Source organism: Notolepis coatsorum, assembly GCF_963971535.1.
Source record: "Notolepis coatsorum genome assembly, chromosome: 1".
NCBI classification, from domain to species: Eukaryota; Metazoa; Chordata; class Actinopteri; order Aulopiformes; family Paralepididae; genus Notolepis; species Notolepis coatsorum.
The window spans coordinates 28,980,140-29,001,109 of NC_140165.1; the positions used below are offsets into that span (position 1 = coordinate 28,980,140).

At 44.3% G+C, this 20,970-nt stretch overlaps 1 protein-coding gene across 1 annotated transcript; it reads left to right on the forward strand.

Annotated features, from left to right (window-relative positions):
* Positions 1-3,796: 3,796 nt before the first annotated feature.
* LOC311228630 (tubulin alpha-1C chain-like) lies at positions 3,797-9,654 on the forward strand (the record flags this gene model as incomplete). The annotated part of the gene is made up of 4 exons (XM_084314555.1): positions 3,797-3,932; positions 7,178-7,326; positions 7,419-8,343; positions 9,641-9,654. The coding sequence occupies exons 1-4, from the start codon at positions 3,812-3,814 to the stop codon at positions 9,652-9,654; spliced, it is 1,209 nt and encodes a 402-aa protein (XP_084170681.1). The 5' UTR covers positions 3,797-3,811.
* Between the last annotated feature and the right edge of the window lie 11,316 nt (positions 9,655-20,970).

The following is a 20,970-nucleotide window of genomic DNA, read 5'->3' on the forward strand; positions in this document are numbered from 1 at the left end:
GCCCCGTGGATTTGCAGAAGCTACACCAGACAGTCTGTGCAGTCGCCTCTCTGATGGCCTTTCTATCCGCATCGCCAACACGCCAGCTCCGCCATGGGCATGGTCTTCTCCCTTGGCGTCACTCTGGCCTTCAGCACCCTCTCTCCCACCTCTGCGGCGGCTGGGTGGGTATCTTCTGAGGCCTCGAAGTATCTTAACTTGGCCTTGAACTTTCCCAGCGTCATGTCCGCTGAACCGTGTGTTACCAGGAGTGTGAACGGTTTGTACAGCTCCGGTAGTCCTCTCATCACCATCCCCATCATTAGCCCATTGCTTGGCGCTTCTCCTGCACTCTTCAATGCCGTCATGATCTGCTCAGCTCTGATGACGTATTCGGTCACAGTCTCGGTGTGCCCCTTCCTCAGTGCTGTTAGTGTTATGTAGAGGGCCACGACTCGCGGTCTTCCTTGCCCGATATAATGCTCTCTCAACACCCCCAGGCTTTCTCGGCCTTTGTCTTTAGTGTCGCGAAATATTAGCCCCAAACTTGTGTCGTCGAGCAGTGGCACTAACTCACAGTATGCGTCTGCATTACGCTTGTCGTCCAGGGCTTGTGCTTCCGCCGTCAGGTCTCCCATGGGGGCCGTCAAGATCGTCGTCTTCAGTCCCACACCGTGCATGCAGCATAACATGCGCTCTTCCCAGAGTTCGTAGTCCTCTGCCTTTCCATTGAATGAGGGCCATTTGCTCCTTCCCTTGGTCGCCATCCTCTTGGTTGATGGTAGGCGTAGCTTTAGCTCTTGTTGGCCTAGCGTCTAGCCACGCGGTGCTCCCGGCGCTAACCTAGCCTATACTTCAGCTAAACTTGCTACCCTTATTATTTCGCCCCGGCGTGATCTGGGCCCATAACCTGTTGACAGAATCTGGCTATGGGGCGACAATAATGTGGTTAAGAGGCATGGTTTCTATCTTTAGCCTTTGGCATGGTTTATTATTCACATGGTAAGCAGCAGTACAAGAGCTCTCCTCTCGGTGAGAGGCAGGTGGGAAAGAGGTAGAGGGGGAGGAGACATCTCTTTAAATACTTGCCACCTGGTGGTAGCATGAGTGGCTCCGCCTAGAGCGCCCTCTATTGGAAACAGTTATATATGCAGTTAGACAGTTACTTGCAATCCTACATAGAACCTCTAACTTTAACAGATGGATCCTTTTAAAAGAGTGAACAAAGGAGTTTTTTATTTATTTTATTTATTTATTGTATTTTTACAAAAACATGGAACAAGCACCACCGGCAGAGTCGGCGCCAGAACCCATTTAACGTGGGGGCATATGGTAATTTCGGGGGGGGGCATACATTCCCTAAATAAAATATAGGCTTCACGAATTTCCCGCAAACCAACACACATTTCAAAACATGATTGCGCACACCCCTTCCTGACATAGAGCGACACGAGCGAGCGAGCGATAAAAAGTTTTTAAAATGTATTCGTTTCAATCCTGACCTACCGGCTGCCGCGAGCGACAGTGAACTGAGCAGCGATGTCGTTCCCCCCTCAAATATTCGCTCACTGTGTCTCTAGTTGAACGATTACGCGGCAGAGTCCCGCCCCTAAACACTTTTTATTGGTTGAGAATCGCAGGCTGCTTTGCCCCTGTGTGCTTCCAACCCAGGTAACACACACACACAGACACACTCGGACACGCGCGATTTCGTCTCCAATTCGCTCGCTCTTTCTTTCTCACGTCACAAACACACTCGCGTCTCGCGCACACACACACACAAATTAAACAGTATGAAATATAATAATTGCCCATGACGTTTGGAGGGGCACAGTGCGCCATCTGGGGGAGCATGGCCCGCGAATGCCACCCCATGGCGCCGACACTGACCACCGGGTTGTTCATCAAGAGCTTTGTTGGCAGCGCCTTGCTATTAATATCTGCCAAGAGGTTCAGCTAACCAATACCAGGACATTCTGTCCACATGAGCATTGCTGACACACAATACATCATAATAGAAAACAATAGATTGCAGGGGATGAGTTATAAATACCGTAAAGGAAAACTCCAACATTTGGGGAAATTAGCTTATTTAACATCTTCCCTGGAGTTAGACAAGAAGATACATACCTTTTTTGTCTCTGTGCGTGCATTTAGCTTAGGGAACAGTCGCTCCGTTAGCATAGCTTAGCTTCATCACTGGAAGTGAGGCAGATCCGGAGCCTTACAGTGTATAGTTTGATTGATTGATTGAAAAGTTTATTAACAGATTGCAGAATACACTCCAAATACAACTCCAACACGTTCATGTAAACATGTTGTGACCTGTGTATTCACCACATGGAGAAATAAAAAATAATTGAATTAGACAATTACGTTTTATAAGCAAATATACTCTGAACAATTTTTTGGCCCAACCACTCCTCTCTGAGCACAGCCAGTGATTTCAACGTGACGCTGTGTTTGTTTACATTCTCATTCATTCAAAAGATCCGAACCGATTGAAGTTTATGGATTCCATGACTTGAAATCCTCTTACCTTGACGATTAAAAGCCTCCCCAATTTAGAAAACAGTAATCCAATGGCTGGTATTGTTATATACCGGACGCTCTGAGCTAACCGGAGCTAACACAGATCAGGATCGTAAAGCATATATAATGACTTCCTTTCTGGGGTTGTCAAAATAAAAGTGCAACGTTTATAGCAGCGGAAAACGTTTATTTTGTACATTATCTAACGTTAACACGAACCTAAACTAACGTTACAACTAACCTAAAGTTAGTTTAGGTTCGTGTTAACTTTAGATAATGTACAAAATAAACGTTTTCCGCTGCTATAAACGTTGCACTTTTATTTTGACATAATATATAATGACTTCCTTTCTGGGGTTGTCAAAATAAATAAACGTATTTTATAAGTCATATTATGACTTATAAAATATGTTATAAAACGTAATTGTCTAATTCAATTATTTTTTATTTCTCCACGTGGTGAATACACAGGTCACAACATGTTTACATGAACGTTTTGGAGTTGTATTTGGAGTGTATTCTGTAATCTGTTAATAAACTTTTCAATCAATCAATCAAACTATACACTAAGGCTCCGGATCTGCCTCACTTCCAGTGATGAAGCTAAGCTATGCTAACGGAGCGACTGTTCCCTAAGCTAAATGCACGCACAGAGACAAAAAAGCTATGTATCTTCTTGTCTAACTCCAGGGAAGATGTTAAATAAGCTAATTTCCCAAAATGTTGGAGTTTTCCTTTAAGTGAGCCATAACAAAAAGAAGCACACTGGAACATCTGGGTTCACACTAGACGGGTATTAAACGGAGATGCATATTAAGGCTTGGTATCGTTTTGAAAATGTACGATACAGATGCCAAAACGATACCTTACTTTGCTGAGTCATGTGCGTGTGAGTCAATCAGAGGCGTTGTTACATTTTGGATTGTGATTATACCAAAGAAATGTATCTTGGAACAAACTAATTTACTGGCTCACGGGACACTGATGAGATTAACTACTTTGGTAGTTAAAATAAAAGCTACCCAGCCCAAACCGAAGGAGGGGGAGTGGTAATTAGTTTACTTGTTTGTTACTAAAGGGTAGTAGTTAAAGGGTAGTAATTGAGGTAGTTTAAATTGACACAGTTGGAATTTTGTTTTTGTTCTTGTAACTTGTAACAATAGTTTTACAAAACAATTAAAATATCCTTTTCTTCCAGCGTGAATGTATCTCGGTCCACGTTGGTCAGGCTGGTGTCCAGATCGGCAATGCCTGCTGGGAGCTCTACTGCCTGGAACATGGCATCCAGCCGGACGGACAGATGCCCAGCGACAAGACCATCGGAGGAGGAGATGATTCTTACAACACCTTCTTCAGTGAGACAGGAGCTGGCAAACACGTCCCCAGGGCTGTGTTTGTAGATCTGGAGCCAACTGTCATCGGTAAGCTCCTTTTTAAAATGTGATAAACATACAGGTATTGTACTCAAATGCTTTCATTCAGGGCCGCCTGGGAGAAATGCGAGGCCCTGTGCGAGATTTAAACGCGAGCCCCCCCCCCCCCCCCCCCCCCAAAAGGTAAAAAAATATATATATATATATATATATATATATATATATATATATAATTTTTTATTTTTTTTCATACAGTCAACATATTCTTAAATAATAGCGCTGCCCGAGGCTGGGCATGATACAGTCAACATATAGCAAGAGAGAGAGCGAGAGAGAGCTCCCGTTCTACAGTCAATATACAGTGTACAGAGAGAGAGACACATTGGAAAGAAATTGAAATGCTATTTGGCCCTAAACAGAGAGTACACAGTGGCAGAATACCTGAGCACTGTGACTGAAGATCCTTGACTAGGTACAGACTCAGCGAGCACAGCCTAGCCATTGAGAAAGGCCGCCATAGGCAGACTGTGTGTGTAGAGCTGCCGCGATAACCGCATTACCGCGGTATCGCTGTTGCATCATGCTCACCGCAGAGTTAGGCTGAATACCGCGTCACCGCTGTTTTTTATCATAATAATAAAGTTGGCTTGCGGCTTGCGGCTCTGCAGATATACCCTACTCGGTTCCAAGCGACCCTATTGGGTAGAAGTGGTACCAGAAAAGTCATGTGAAACATTGCAGACCACTGACTGGTCAGAAGAGAGACGCGTCACACTTTGTAGCCTCTAGTCTGAACAAAAACAGAACGCCGCGCCGCCATCTTTACTGCCTCGCTAAGGATGCATTTCATTCAGGATTTGTTTGCGACACAACCAAGTGCAATAAACAAAAAAGAATGGATTCACTGTGTATTCTGCCTTATTTATTGATGAAACAAAACCGACATCAACCCAATTTACCACCGAGCGGAGAGTTTAGTGTCACAACAAGATCGCTGATGTGTTAAGTTTGTTGTTGTTATTAGCCTACTACCATCAGCCGATATACACGAGAGGTAACGCTAAACCCGGGTTTGCTTGGTAGAATACACAATGAGAGGTAACGTTAGCTTTGGCAGAATAGACGCAACGAGAGTCTGGTTAATGTTGTTATTGATTGATTGATTGATTGATTGAAACTGTGTTAAACTCTGGCTTGCTGCAAGCCCTCGGACATCTATGGCACGGAGCTTTCAGTGTACACAAGCGAGCGGCACCGCCTGCATCCCTACACGGAGACAAACGGAGTAGTACCTGGCTGCAGTGGAAAAGGAACGAAGTACCAGGTGCCTAAAGCGGGTCGAGTCGAGTAGGTACTATGCAGTGGAAAAGCGCCATTAGACTAGAGGCAGCCATAAGAGTAGACTACTAAAAAAAAAAAAAATGCATTCAAACTTTTTTTTTTTTTTGTGTGCGCACTGTGCGGTAATAACCGCCGCGGTAGGAAATATTTCGCAAATTCGTGCGGTAAGGAAAATATCAATACCGCGGCAGCTCTATGTGTGTGTTAGAAAGAGAGAGAGCGAGAGCGAGAGAGCATGTGTGTTTGTCGTGTGTGTGTGTGTGTTAGAGAGAGAGCATGTATGAGAGAGATAAGCAAAGATGACCCCCTAAAGGATATTCAACTTTTAATGAAAGAACAAAACAGAAGGAAAAGATAACTTCACAAAGGCAACATGAATATACATAGATCCAAAAGGACAAAGATCAACACTTAAATCCAAAGAGAAGAGGGTCTATACCAGAGAAAACAAAGCAGCAAGGAGCCATTTGGCCGACATCAGCTAAAGGCTAGCCAGGTAGGCTACTGACACCAGGCCACACACAGCTTTGGCCAACGGCCCAACGCTACCCAAGCTACACAAACGACCAAGACAATGAATTCACACACAGCACATGTCATGTCGTATCTCCAAATGTTGTGAAGTAACATATGTTTTGCCTGGAAAAAAACATCGTTATTAACAAAACATTCGGGAGGGGAAGGAAGGAAGAGTGGGGTAATGTCATGACATTTTCATTAATCTTACCTGCACCAAGGAACGCAGGGCGAAAGGCCGCAACACAGGTCTCCACGTTGACGAAAGGCCTCTCGCTGGCGGGACAAAAAGCTATGCTATGGCCGGAGCCTTGTCATGGTGCAGGCCCGACTACATCTTCTGTCAAAGATGATGTCGTAGTCAGAGTGCCAGAACCCCCTGCTATTCTCACGGCTAATGTCAATGGTCGTAGCACAAGCTAACAGCTAACTAGTCTCTAGGCTAACTGATAGCATCAAACGAACGTTCCCAGCCGAGCGCAGCCGGCAGCTAACGTCGTAGCTAAACAGCTAACTGGCTAACAGTTAGCTCAACCAGGCTATCGCTAACCATTAGCTAACGCAGAAGCAAGCTATGCGGCTACATACAGGTGCTGACACCAGGCCACACACCGTTAGCTACTAGTAGTACTACAACAGCTAGTCGGCCAGTTTAGCTCCAGAGAGAGAGAGAGAGAGAGAGAGAGATGTCCACGGCGGGAATAGAATAGAGTTAATAGAATAGGTTAAAAACTCACCAAACGTCCAAGAGGATGGAGACAACCGCGTGGAGTTGACGAAGTTCATCTGCCAAACGACCATCCTCTTCATCTTGGCTGCATGCGCATGATGCGCTGTCTCTAGGTTAGCTAACGCTAGTTAGCCTTTAGCTAAGCTAGCTACTAACCGACATCACCATGACAAGGCTCCGGCCATTTGTCCCGCCAGCGAGAGGCCTTTCGTCAACGTTCCTTGGTGACCGACCGACTGATAATGACCGACCTCTTCGTCTTGGCTGGCATAACTAAGCATAATAGTCAAAAGCTGCACGCGCGAAATAGTCAAACGCAGTTGACGCGCGCCGGCGTACTACACATGATGTAAGTAACCACTACCTTCGTTGAAACCAATAGTATGTCTGCTGCAGAGCCCCAGAGCTCCAATAGTGACCCAGGTGCAGACCCAGGAACAAGTCAGACACATTCTACAAACGTGTCTAATGTGAAATATATAAGCATATAAGCAAAACTAGATTTTAGGTCTGTGATGAAAAAGGGCCTCGCGGGAAGGGGGGCCTCGCAAAAAAATTCAAAATAATTTTTTTTTCTTTTTATTATTATTTTTGCGAGGCCCCCCTTCCCGCGAGGCCCTGTGCGACCGCACTGCTCGCACACCCCCTGAGGTGGCCCTGCTTTCATTAGCTCTCATTTAACTTGATACTTGATCTTTCCCCTCAGATGAGGTCCGCAGTGGAACCTACCGCCAGTTGTTCCACCCTGAGCAGCTGATCACTGGCAAGGAGGATGCTGCCAACAACTATGCCCGTGGACACTACACCATTGGCAAAGAGATCATTGACTTGGTCATGGACAGGATGCGTAAATTGGTGAGTACCACAGCAGAGATGAATAATATCTAATTGATATATCTAAATGTGAAAATGGTTTTATTGACCAGTGTTCCCCTCTTTCTCCTCAGGCTGACCAGTGCACTGGCCTTCAGGGCTTCCTGGTCTTCCACAGCTTTGGAGGTGGTACAGGCTCTGGTTTCACCTCCCTGTTGATGGAGCGCCTGTCTGTTGACTATGGCAAGAAGTCCAAGCTGGAGTTCGCCATCTACCCAGCTCCTCAGTTGTCCACCGCTGTGGTGGAGCCTTACAACGCCATCCTGAGCACACACGCCACCCTAGAGCACTCTGACTGTGCTTTCATGGTCGATAATGAGGCCATCTATGATATCTGCTGTAGGAACCTTGACATTCAGCGTCCCTCCTACACCAACCTCAATAGGCTTATTAGCCAAATTGTGTCCTCAATTACCGCCTCCCTTCGTTTTGATGGTGCTCTCAATGTTGATCTGACAGAGTTCCAGACCAATTTGGTGCCATATCCTCGTATCCATTTCCCTATGGTTTCCTATGCCCCATTCATCTCAGCTGAGAAGGCTTACCACGAGCAGTTAACCGTCTCAGAAATTACCAACGCCTGCTTTGAGCCGGCCAACCAGATGGTGAAATGTGACCCTCGCCACGGCAAGTACATGGCCTGCTGCCTTCTGTACCGTGGTGATGTGGTGCCCAAAGACGTCAACAGTGCCATTGCCGCCATTAAAACCAAACGCACCATCCAGTTTGTTGACTGGTGCCCTACTGGTTTCAAGGTTGGCATCAACTACCAGCCCCCCACCGTAGTCCCTGGTGGAGACCTGGCCAAGGTCCAGAGGGCTGTGTGCATGTTGAGCAACACCACAGCTATTGCTGAGGCCTGGGCTCGGCTTGACCACAAGTTTGACCTCATGTATGCCAAGCGGGCTTTTGTGCACTGGTATGTGGGTGAGGGCATGGAGGAGGGAGAGTTCTCTGAAGCCAGAGAGGACATGGCAGCTCTTGAGAAGGATTACAAGAGTATTAGACACAGGTCACTTAACGTTTATTTCTTTATTTCTTTATTTCACATCCCCATTAGTCACTGCCTCAGCAGCGACTATTCTTCCTGGGGTCTGGATACAAACATATAAAAATTAAACAAGAATAATCAATAAAACAACATAAAAACAAAACAAATATAAAAAAAAACACCAATAAAATATACAAACAATTATAGAACATTAAACCAATCAAAATCAAACAAACAAATATGTATGCCAAATGTTCTAATATAGAACAATAACAAATATACAAACATAGACCAAATCAAATATCAATTTGCTCAAAAACAGCACGACATTCCATACACTAATACTCTAATACTCCTCATAACCACTAGACAAAGACATTCCAAATCAACACATAACCCAACACAAGAACCAATTCATTAGACACAGATTAGACTAGGGATGTCCCGATCAAATTTGTTTGCTCCCAATCCGATCCCGATCATGTGATTTTGAGTATCTACCGATACCAATCTTTCCCGATCCAATAAAAAAATAATTATTATAAAAAAAATAATAATAATAATACTTTTTTTCTCCCATCCCAATTTCTCACATTACATTCACCCTGAATGTTGACGTTATCCAGGAGAAAAGTTAACTTCATTCAAGCGAGGCATTGCAACCAGAGTAATCTAAAAACTCCGCCTCCAACCTGCTGCTTCATGAGAGCAATGGCGCCATCGTCTGTAAAAATCAGGTGACTGCAAGTTCTGCGACTAGTGGATGTCCCTCATCCTTGACATAAATCATTTGATGTATAATTAAATCAAAGGAAATGCGTTTTTTTTTGGCAACATTCTTCTGCTCTGTGACAATAAATAAATGAATGATGATATGCAATTTAAAACCAAAACTAAGGCCTCAGTATGAGTTTAAGACGTGAACATGGTCATGTTTGTTGAATTAAAAAAAATTGTTAAAAAATATATATATATAATAATCCAGATTTTTTATTTTTATTTTTTTGATCCCGATCTGAAAATCACTTGATCGGCCCCCGATCCCGATCACGTGATCGGATCGGGACATCCCTATATTAGACCCAACCAAAATCAATCTCTTTCTGCATTACAGCCACTCTTAGTCTCCTCTTGAATCCCACCTTACTGGTAATTGAAACCAAATATTGTGGAAGTCTATTCCAGTAGGACATTGCCCTGTACATTACAGTTTTCTTTAAGGCTTCTGTCGTCTCTGAAGAAGGGCTATGTCGTACTAGTGGAGGCTGAATCTAAACCTAAGGTCCTACTCTGCGTGTGTTTTAGACCACCGGTCTTAGATGCAGGTGTCGGCATGCAGCTCAAGAAAGACGTAGGACAACGACTTAGTGCATAAATGCCAGGAGCTTTAATGATTCTCCTAAAACTTGCACTAATCTTTGTTGAGCCCAACAGAAAGCCACTAGGACAAGGTCTCTCGCTATGATCGTCTAATAACAAAAACGGTACGTGTCTTCACAAGTTGTCGAATTAAGCTGGATATAATAATAACAAGGTTCAATCAAGTAAGCTGCGTGAGAAATTTCAATCTTTATCGATGACGGCGTCTGGAGTGTAGTGTTCTTCTTCCGTCTCGTTTCGTCGTGTGTCCTGGCTGTTTCTCCGTGTCGTTCCTTTAAGCTCAAAGCCACGCCTCCCACCTCATCGTCGGGTGATGATGCTTGTAGGCGTCGTGGCCTATCAGCTCACCACGTGGCCTCGTCTTGGGTCAACTTAACCCATTTCTTTAAGATAATCTAAGTTACACAATTACACGGTTGGATCTCCTTCTTTTATATTTAGAATTAGCAGATTAGGTCATAATACTTAAATACCAACACATCGACACTTTTCTTTTTACTGTTCTTTTTCAGCTGAAAACAGTTTAGGAAGCATGTTATACATCCATTAGTTATTGTAGTTTCTAGATTAACACATATCCATATTCTAGACAGTTATTTTCTTTGTGGATAAGGTTTATTGTAATTATTGACAACCTGAAAATGTATTATCACTGTGTCTCTGGTTTTCCTAAATGATAACTTTTATATTGAGATCATTGTCTGTTTGAATTATTACTAATGGCTCTATTTTCAGCTCTCTCACGAGTGGTTATAGTCATTTTCTGTCCATTTTGCAGTTCTTTATAGCATTGCTCTAAAGGTGAGTTCTTACAATGGATTTCCTGCCTTGTGCTTTCAGAAGTTTTGCTTGTAACCACAGCTGGTAATTATTAACCTAGTTCCTCCATTCCATGGCTCTCGTAATTTCCTCCAACGCTATTTTAAACAGTCCTAGTCATCTTTTAACCTCATCCGTCCTCTGCTTGTCTTAAAAGCCTATTTCCTTGGAGCCGTTTGGTGGTCAACCATCATGATTCAGTAAATGCAATTATTTTTATTGTTTGTTACTTCCCTTCAGGTAAGCCATCTGTTTTTCAGTTCTGCTTACAGAGAGCTAATAGACTCTGGACTGTTACTCTGCTCTCACCACAGTAAACGAACTACACCCCTTGTGTGTGGGTCTATGTTTGTGCCCTGATCAGGCGCTGCTAATGTAATTTGTCATGTCTAGTTGTAGTTCTCTGTCCTGGTGTTGTAGTCCCTATCGTTCTGTCCCCAGCTGACAGAGTAGTAAAGAGATTAATCACCACATCATACATATCATAAAGAAACGGGGGTGACAGTGGCTCAGGAGGTATAGAGCAGTCGTCTGGTGATCTGAAAGTTCCCGGTTCGATTCTGGCTTCTCCCGGCAGCCTGTCCTTGACACTTAACCCCTGACGGCTCCCAATCAGCAGTTTGGCACCTTGCTGCTCGCCTCCACTGTGGTTTGTGAGAATGTAATGAAAACAATATCGAGGGTATTGTGTTATTATTATTATTATTATTATTATTATTATTATTATTATTATTATTATTATTATTATTATTATTATTATTATTATTATTATTATTATTATTATTATTATTATTATTATTATTATTATTATTATTATTATTATTATTATTATTATTATTATTATTATTATTATTATTATTATTATTATTATTATTATTATTATTATTATTATTATTATTATTATTATTATTATTATTATTATTATTATTATTATTATTATTATTATTATTATTATTATTATTATTATTATTATTATTATTATTATTATTATTATTATTATTATTATTATTATTATTATTATTATTATTATTATTATTATTATTATTATTATTATTATTATTATTATTATTATTATCTATAGATCTATATATATATATATATATATATATATATATATATATATATATATATATATATATATATATATATATATATATATATATATATATATATATCACCTGTCATTGTGTTATTATTATTGATAGAGTAATATATGTCTCACCTGTCATTGTGTTATTATTATTGATAGAGTAACATGTCTCACCTGTCATTGTGTTATTATTATTGATAGAGCAGGCCACGTGAGCGGATCGGCGCGGCCGAGAAATCCGCTCTTCGCTCTTTAAAGCTTGGTCCGCTCCGCTAATCGATCATGTTGACCCCGCCCCCAAGTCGCTCTCCGCTCGCTCCCAGCTCACCTTGAATCGAGCCCCGCGCCAGATCGCTCGGCAGATTTTTTATTTTTTTTTGGAGCATGGTGTAAATTAGCTCAAACTACAACAGTCTACACCCCCTAGGCCCCTTAACAATTGTTTGTATTGAGCCGCATTGTAATTGTACCCATTCTGCAATGTTAAATAACGTTGTTTATCCATTCACTAGCTATATTAAGCGATGATAGGCTAGCCGAGCCACAATGCTATGGTCGCTGCCATTAACGTTAGCATGTAAGCTAACGTCAACAACAATGGCGTCGATACTTTTTCTAACAGGAGTGAGTGTGGGCGTCTCTACAGTGACAAAGCCTGAACCGGATATCACAGGTTCACCCTTCTCATTGGTTGAAAATGGCCTTCATGTTTGTACATCGCCATCTGTTGCTTTGGCATTGTACTGCATGTATATTACATCAACAGTGTTAAACCACTGTGAGCGACCTGGAGTGGATTGGAGCGGAGGAGAACTCTCGCTCCGGACGTCGCGCCGACCCATTTTAAAACCCACTCCTCGCTCACGTCAAAACCGCCCGCTCCGCGCCCCGCGCCGCTCACGCTCCGATCCGCTCACATGGCCTGTGATAGAGTAACATGTCTCACCTGTCATTGTTATTATTATTTATATACATATATCTCACCTGTCATTGTGTTATTATTATTGATAGAGTAACATATGGCAACAGCACGGCACAGGACAAGAAGGCCCTACAGAGAGTGGTGCGCTCAGCCGAGCGTGCCACGGGTATTGCACTACCAACCCTGCAGGTCCTATACAACAAGAGGTGCAAATCCAGAGCCTGCAGGATAATGAAAGACCCTCACCACCCCAACAACAGCCTGTTCATGCTGCTGCGGTCAGGAAAACGCCTGCGAGCACCAGTAACGAGGACAGAGAGACTTAGGCTCAGCTTCTTCCCCCAGGCCATCAGAGCCTTGAACACTGAACTCTCCACGCACAAGCACACATGAGCACACACACAACACATACACTGTACACGCTCACACACTAGCAGCCACTTTAACATGAGCACACACACACTCATGCTGCACACGCTCACACTGGACACTTTACAGAAGGAAAGATCACTTTAAGAATAGTATAGATTGAGATCGTATAATATAGCATTGTATAGCAGTGTACATAAAGACCCAATGCCTCATCCGTAGCTAACAGTGTACTGCACTGCCACAGGACCTAGCATGTCCTACCATGCTCTGTAAATAGCTCATGTACAGAGACCGATATGCCTACTTTGTTTACTTGTTTATTGCACTATGTCGCTCTATTGGTTGGACTCTTATTATTATTACTTTTATTATGCACATTGCGGGCGAGACCCCCCACATTTCACTGTATACCTGTATGCTGTGACAAATAAAACTCTTGTATCTTGTATATCTCACCTGTCATTGTGTTATTATTATTGATAGAGTAACATGTCTCACCTGTCATTGTTATTATTATCTATAGAGTAAGGGCTCGCGTCCACCTGCCTCACATTTATGACCGCACGCGTCTTTTTTCAATGTATTCCAATGGGAATGGAGCGTATGCAGGTCGGCTTTTTTTTTCACCGCCTTTCAGCTTTTCTATCCGGCCGCATACAGCCTAGAGAGTTGAAACGTTCTGAACTTTTTCTCACCGCATGCGCCCCGCCCCATTCTACCGGGCGCACTGCCAGCATGTTTCAGCTAGAAATATGCGCCAGGTGGACGCGGGCCCTAACATGTCTCAGCTGTCATTGTTATTATCTATAGAGTAACATGTCTCACCTGTCATTGTGTTATTATATAATAATAATAATAATAATAATAATAATAATAATAATAATAATAATAATAATAATAATAATAATAATAATAATAATAATAATAATAATAATAATAATAATAATAATAATAATAATAATAATAATAATAATAATAATAATAATAATAATAATAATAATAATAATAATAATAATGCAGGACCTCTTTAGATATGTCTTTATTTGGCATGCAACGACATAGGACATGCAATGGGTGGCACACACACAAACACAGGAATACACACACATACCTTTCTCAGGGTCGCCGATGCGATTGAGCTCTGCACTTAACCCATCCCATCGTCCTTCCCCCAAAGGGCAGCCGGGAGCAGACAGGGCGTCGCAAGGTACCGGGCCCTCGGACCAATCCAAGTGTCCTGCCCATCTTCGTCAGGGACGCGACAGCGTCAGCGATCTGTTCATGTTTTTCCATTGGGTTTCTCTTATCAGGGGGGGGGGGACCCTTGCGAGCACAGGGAGAACATGCAAACTCCACACAGAAAGGCCTGGGAGATACCCCACCTGGGTACCTGGCATCGCAGAAACCTGGTCCCCAAGCGGGAATCGAACACTGGACCTTCTTGCTGTGAGGCGACAGTGTTAACCACTACACCACTTTGCCGCCATTATTATCTATAGAGTAACATGTCTCAGCTGTCATTGTTATTATTATCTATAGAGTAAAATGTCTCACCTGTCATTGTTATTATTATCTATATTTATCTTTTGGGAGTTTCTGACGAATCGAGAGCTCCTTAACAACCCGACCTAGACCGTGCCGCGTCACATATTCTGTTCTTAGATTTATCACTGGTGACAGTTATATAGCATTACTGGCTCCGTGTCTCGCACTTCGCCATAATGAGATAACTCTTATCTCCAGAACCTACTGTGCTCATGAACAAAACAAATGCACCCAGCACCTGATGCTAGCATTTGTGATACTGCTCGTTGTCCCGTGAGACAGCTGAGTTGTGTATTGGCGCGAGGGGCAGGATATTTGGGAAAAACAAGATCGTCATGACTCTGTTTTTTGTGTTTTCCCAGCTATCCTAGTGCATGCGGCTAATGCTAATGCTACAATGCTGGGTCTCCGTTTCTTGTTCCCCGCCGAGGGCTGTCTTTTTAAAAGGTCTTCCCTCCTCTTAACCATTCATGCTGAGGGTTAATCGGTTGGGAGTTTTGACTGGGGCTTGTTTACCATTTCATGGGTGGATGGGCTGAGGCCTAGGGCTGGTGTGCTTTTTGTGAATATGAATTGTGTGCGGGACTGGTGTTTCTCTCGTCTGCATCCCCTTAACATTGTGTGTATGGGCTAGCCCATTCTGCAGTGTGTTAGTGGAGTTTTCGTTCATTTACCCCTTCATGGGTGCACACCACAGTGGAGGTTGCTGCATTCCTACTAGTGAGGCAGTGCTTTCACTAGTAGTAGTTTTTTGTTGCAGCCACCACTGGTGCTCCATGCTTGTGTAGCAGGTGGCATCAGTCCTTTGCCTCTGACATGTTGGAACAGTGTCCCGCCCGGCCGACGCCATGAGGCGAGTCGGCCCGGCAGGTGGCTGGTGGGCTGTTAAGCCTATACCGCCACGGTATAGAATTACCAGCGACTAGTAACATTGTTCGAATTGCTGTTTTTTCTGTCAAAAATGGTGTCGGGTGGCGGGGCAAGGTTTTAACGTTATTAGCTTTGACCTAGCCGCAAGATATAACCGCAGGGAGGGCTAGGATGCTGTCAACGCTTGTTTACAGACATCTTGGTTGAATCAGTCTCCCCTTGAGGGGGTGAGAAGTTTTTTCCCTCCTCAGGGCTCCCCTCTCCGCAGAGGGACTTTGGTCTTTCCGCAGGAGCGCGGGCGGTATTTGACCTAGGCCCCACACCGTCTCACACCGTGCAGCCAGAGGTGAGGGCGCGGCCTCGCCAGCAGCTGTGGCGAGGCCCTCAACTAGCGGCCATGTTTCCCCCGCCTGAGGTACCCTGGACACAAAGAAAACAGGTGATCGCAAGGCTGACAGCAAGGGATCGGCTACATTAGATGAGCATGCCCTAAAAAAACGTCGCCGTCTAGCTGTGTCTAGCTCGCTCTCCGGTCACTCCCCCCCCCCCAACACCAGCGGGATAAGGGCTCTGATTTGTTTCCTTTGGCTGCGGGACGCGTGCCTTCAATGAAGCGCAAGCGGCCCCACGTTTCGCTTCTCATGGGGACAGGGGTTGACACCCAGTTGCTGGTTAGGCCTGGGTCTGTCCGCGAGAATGTTGTGCTTTCAAGCGGGTCCCACGCCACACATGTGTTTGGTGAGCCTGGTGTTGTGTCTGTCAACAACAAAGGTTGTCAGCAGGGGAGCTCGAGGCCCTTGGGGTCACAGCACGAGTTCCCTCAGCCCAGCCCTCGCCAGGCCGGGTATCACGTTAGCAGTGATGCCACTAACGCGTTACTAAGTAACGCGTTACAGTAATCTGATTACTTTTCCCCGAAAATAGTAATCTAACGCGTTAATCTTTAAAAGCCAGTAATCTGATTGCAGTTACTTGTCCAAGTGGCTGTGCGTTACTATTTCGTTACTATCTCATCATAAATTCATAACGCAGGCGGAATGCAGTATTTTATTTCATTTTAGACAGTCAAAAATACGTTTGGAGCTGTATTTCCTTGTATTGGGGGAGTAACGTCACAGCACGCAACCTCAAGTTGTTCCATGCTGGTGGGCGCGGCTGTTATTGTTGTGACAGATGGGTCTCTGTGAACGCGAACACTGCTGTTGAGCGAAAGTCATTGCTCTTTGCTACGAGGGACCGGAGCTCATCCATTTTATTGCAGCGAGAGTTCACGTTTGAGAGGAATATACCCGGGAGAGGAGGACGAGATCCTCTCCGGCGGAGGCGAGCCAGGGAGCCAGCTCTTTTGCCGCGCTGCCGCCTGACCCACTTCACAGCCTGGATGAAGACCGCGGTTCCCCTCACGAGCACATCCAACAGATCCGTGGAGCGGGTGAGTAGTTGAGGGAAAATGTCAAGTGGGATTGATTTCCCAATGTTCAGCAGTTCTTCTTTAGAGTAAGAAGTAACACAGGACGCTGGGACTAAACAAAACAAACAGAACACAATGCATCACTAGGAACATTAGAACCATATCTGAATAGGGCAGGCCTCAAAGGTAGGCTATACATATCAGCCTACATGTGGTGAATGAATGAATGAATGAAAACTTTATTTAACAGATTGCAGAATGGGTACAATACAGTACGGCTCAATACATACAATTGTTAAGGGGATGCAGACCTGAGAAAGACGTTTGTCTTGTTTCCATCAGCGTCCCCCATTTTCAATTCATATAGACATTTATGACATACACAACATACATGACATTTATGGCATAGGGACATATAGGTATTTAGTACTGATACATTTGTGACATAAACGGTATTCAAATATACAGTACTGTTACCCCTAGATCCTGACAGAGTATATACATATGATGGGGAGGGGACTGTACATTAGGAGGGGGTGGGTGGGTGGGAGAGAAATATACCTACGGCAGGGAGGGAATATATACATGCGGTGGGGAGGAGACTGTCTATTAGGAGGTGGTGGGGGTTTTGGGCATTTACGGTGGCCAGTTTCGAATTGCAGCCTCCCGTAGGTGCTCTTTAAGAGCGGTTTTGAATGTGGGTAGTGATTCACATTCCTTTACAGCTTTGGGTAGGGCGTTCCACATTGTTGTGGCATAATTGCGAAACGTGTTTAGTCCCTTGTTTGAGCCGAATCTGGGTTTTACATGATTTGTTGAGCTTCCTCTGGTGTAGTGGTTGTGGTATTCACTGACCTTTGGGAAGTATTTTGACATGTACATGGGTACCCCGGTCGTATAGTGTATCTTGTAGACCAGGCCCATTGCAAGTTGCTGTACTCTGTCGTCTACTCTAAGCCATCCTAGGTTGTCAAAGTGGGCAGAGGTGAGGTGGGTTCTGGGGTTCAGGTCAAGTAGTAGTCTGACCAGTTTGTTTTGTGATGTTTGTAATTTTGTTTTAATCGCCTTTGAGGTGCTTTGGTACCATGAGGTGCACGCATAGTCGTAGTACCCTTGAATGAGTGCTCCTGCCAGAGTCTTCAGGGTATTCTTGTTTACCAGAGAGGAGATCCGGTACAATAATCTAGTTCGTTGGTTGGTGTTATTGACCATTTATCTTTTGTGAAATCTATAGATCTATAGATAGGCCTACCTGCCCTATTAGTACCTTTTACTCAAACTGAGTACATTTGACTAAATTTTTTTTTGTCATTCTTATGTTGTGGCAGCAGCAGGGACAACGACTTCGTAACCTAGTTACTTTCAAAGTAACTAAGTTACTCTGATAATCAAGTAATCAGTAAAGTAACTAAGATTACTTTTTAAAGGAGTAATCAGTAATCAGATTACTTTTACAAGTAATCTGTGGCATCACTGCACGTTAGTGCCTCCCACGGTCGGAAGACCGGCGGTGGTCTGGCAGGCGCGCTTGATTTGGGTGGTAATAATATCACTGCAGGGCTACAGTGTGTAGGAACCCACCCTATCGGGCAGTGTGGGGACCTCACGTCTTGCATGTCCAGCTGTAGAACAGTTCCTCAGCAATCCATGCCGGGGAGGTGTTCAGTGGGGGAGCTTTTGTCACCCAGTGTGATGTCAGCTTCCCCCGTATCAAACCGGCCCTTTCTGTCGGGGTCCCCCCTTGGGTACGATTGCCTCGTTGGTAGTGTCGGGGTGCAGTATCCCAGCTCCACGAGACGCCCTGCTCGCGCGGTTGGCGAGTCCAGGGTTGGCAACGCACAGCGGGTGGGACCGGGCCACCTATCTACGGTTTCTGGCGGACCAGCGCCAAGTGGCGGCGGGTGCGCTTGGGATTATCATCACATATGGCTACAGCAGTGCCATATATCGAGGTGGATGGAGAGAACGCTGAGGCGGGGACTTGTGTTTACACAACCCCACCCGTTTTCAGGTTTGGTACAGACCCTATTGTCGGGGTCAACAGCAGTGACAGCTCTGGCCGACGAGATCCAATCTCTGTGGGCGGAGCAAGCCATCATCGTGGTCCCAAAGGAGGATGCGATGCGTGGCGTTTCCTCCCGGTATTCTCTGGTGCCCGAGAAATTGGGGGGGGGGGGGGGGGGGGGGGGGGGGGTTGTCAGACTGGACCTGTCCCATTGAAGGTTCAGAATTTTGACCGTCTCCCACCTGTTAGATGCTGTCAGGTGGGGGCCTGGTTCTCCTCCATAAACCTGTAGGATGCGTATTAGTATTAGGCACTTCTGGAAATAACTATTTAGCTTCAGGCCTTTCTGGAGACAGATGACCGTAGGAAAGGAATCGACAGAATGAATAGCCATTCAGATCTAGAATCTTAGTAATTTGCCTGGTACACATATGACGGCAGTTTGTTCCCATTCAGATCTAGATTCTTGGTGTTTTGGATGGGTGCTGTTGGGTACAGTAATCTTCAGTTCTGAACGCATAGTGCCACCATTTTGGTAATTCTACCACTGGGTGTGGTTTGTACCAACAACAACCACCAGCAATGTACAATTGAAACAGCAGTCCTGTTGTAATTATCATACGTATAGCTGGTTAAGGACTGGGGTGAGTTCTGTCCTTGAAGCTTTTGCATTTGAAAGGTCACTACAGTAGTTGCTCTGGGGTGCTGACATCAAGGTGTGTGTTTCAATCTGGAGACTACTGTACACATATGATGGCAGTTAGTTCAGATCTAGATTATTTGATGGTTATTTGGCTCGTACACATAGGACAGGTGTGGAATGTTTGAACATGTTGTCATGGAAATCACTGTTGGTTTGGTGCCGAGACTCAGGAAGCTGATGTGTCACCACGGCAAAGGCATTATTCCAACGTCAGAGACTCAGAAAGCTGGTGTGTTACCATGACAACGGCATCATTCCGGTGTCAGAGAGACTCAGAAAGCTGGTGTGTCGCCATGGCAACGCCATCATTCCAGCGTTAAAGTTTCAAGTTCAAGTTTCAAGTTCAAGTTTCTTTAATAGTTGTCATACAGAGGTACAGAATACTTTTGTACAAAATGCTTCTTACTGTTGCGCTCCAGAGACTGTGCATGACAAGATAAGTATGAAATAAAAACATAGTAAAGATTAGAAGTAAAAAAGAGGTCACAGTGTTCAGTTTAGACATATGTACAATGTTCGTAGACGTAGTTACCATACAATATACAATACTGTGCAGTGTACTAATATACAATACTATATAGTGCAAGGCATAAATGGACGAGGTGCAGTTTAGGTACAATTCACAGTAGGTGTACGAGTTGTAGTGCAAATCCTTTATCAATAAATATAAAGTGTAAGTGTGTTTGTGTGATCTAAAGTGTGGAGAGTGGGTGCTGCAGTGTGTTGTTTGTTTGAGTGAGTGTGTGCGTGTGGGTGTGTGTGCTGTGTGCATTTGATGGTTGTTGCATAGTGATTATTGTTCGTTTAGCGATTATTGTTCGTTGTTCGTTTAGCAGCCTGATGGCCTGGGGATAGAAGCTCCTTCTGAGTCTTTCTGTGCTCGCCTTAAGACTTTGGTATCGCTTGCCTGACGGCAGCAGTTCAAAGAGGCAGTTGTTCGGGTGGCTCGAGACTCAGAAAGCCGGTGTGTCACCATAGCAACGGCATCATTCCGGTGGCGGCCGTCATTCTCGTGCTCCATGTCCACCATAGAAATGGAAATAATGCATAGAACGAGCTTTGGTGGTATATCACTGCTCTGAACTGTGGTAAAAGCACAGAAGAGGATCAAATCAAACCACAGAGACCTGCGTGGCCTCATCAGTCTCTCAGCGGTTTGGACCACCGGTTGTGTTTGCCTGCCTTGTGCTGCCTTTTGATTATCTCTGAGCCCTTTTAATTTTGTAGCAGATGCTGTTCAGGGGCGGGGCTAGGGGGTGGCTACTTGGGCTCAAGCCCCGAATGTTTTCTGAAAAGCCCAGAATCTATTTAAAAAAAAATAAAATAATGGTTTTTCTTTTTTTTTGACAATTCATCATTGTTACATGAAAATATGTTTGCACCAGATTTAGCAGAAGCTAATTTCCATCTGTGGTCTATCCAGCTGTTAACTGTATTTGAGTGAGTTAAGTCTTGGTGTCATGGTAGACTCAGACCTAAGCTTTAAATCACAATCAACAAGTTGATAAAAACGTAATT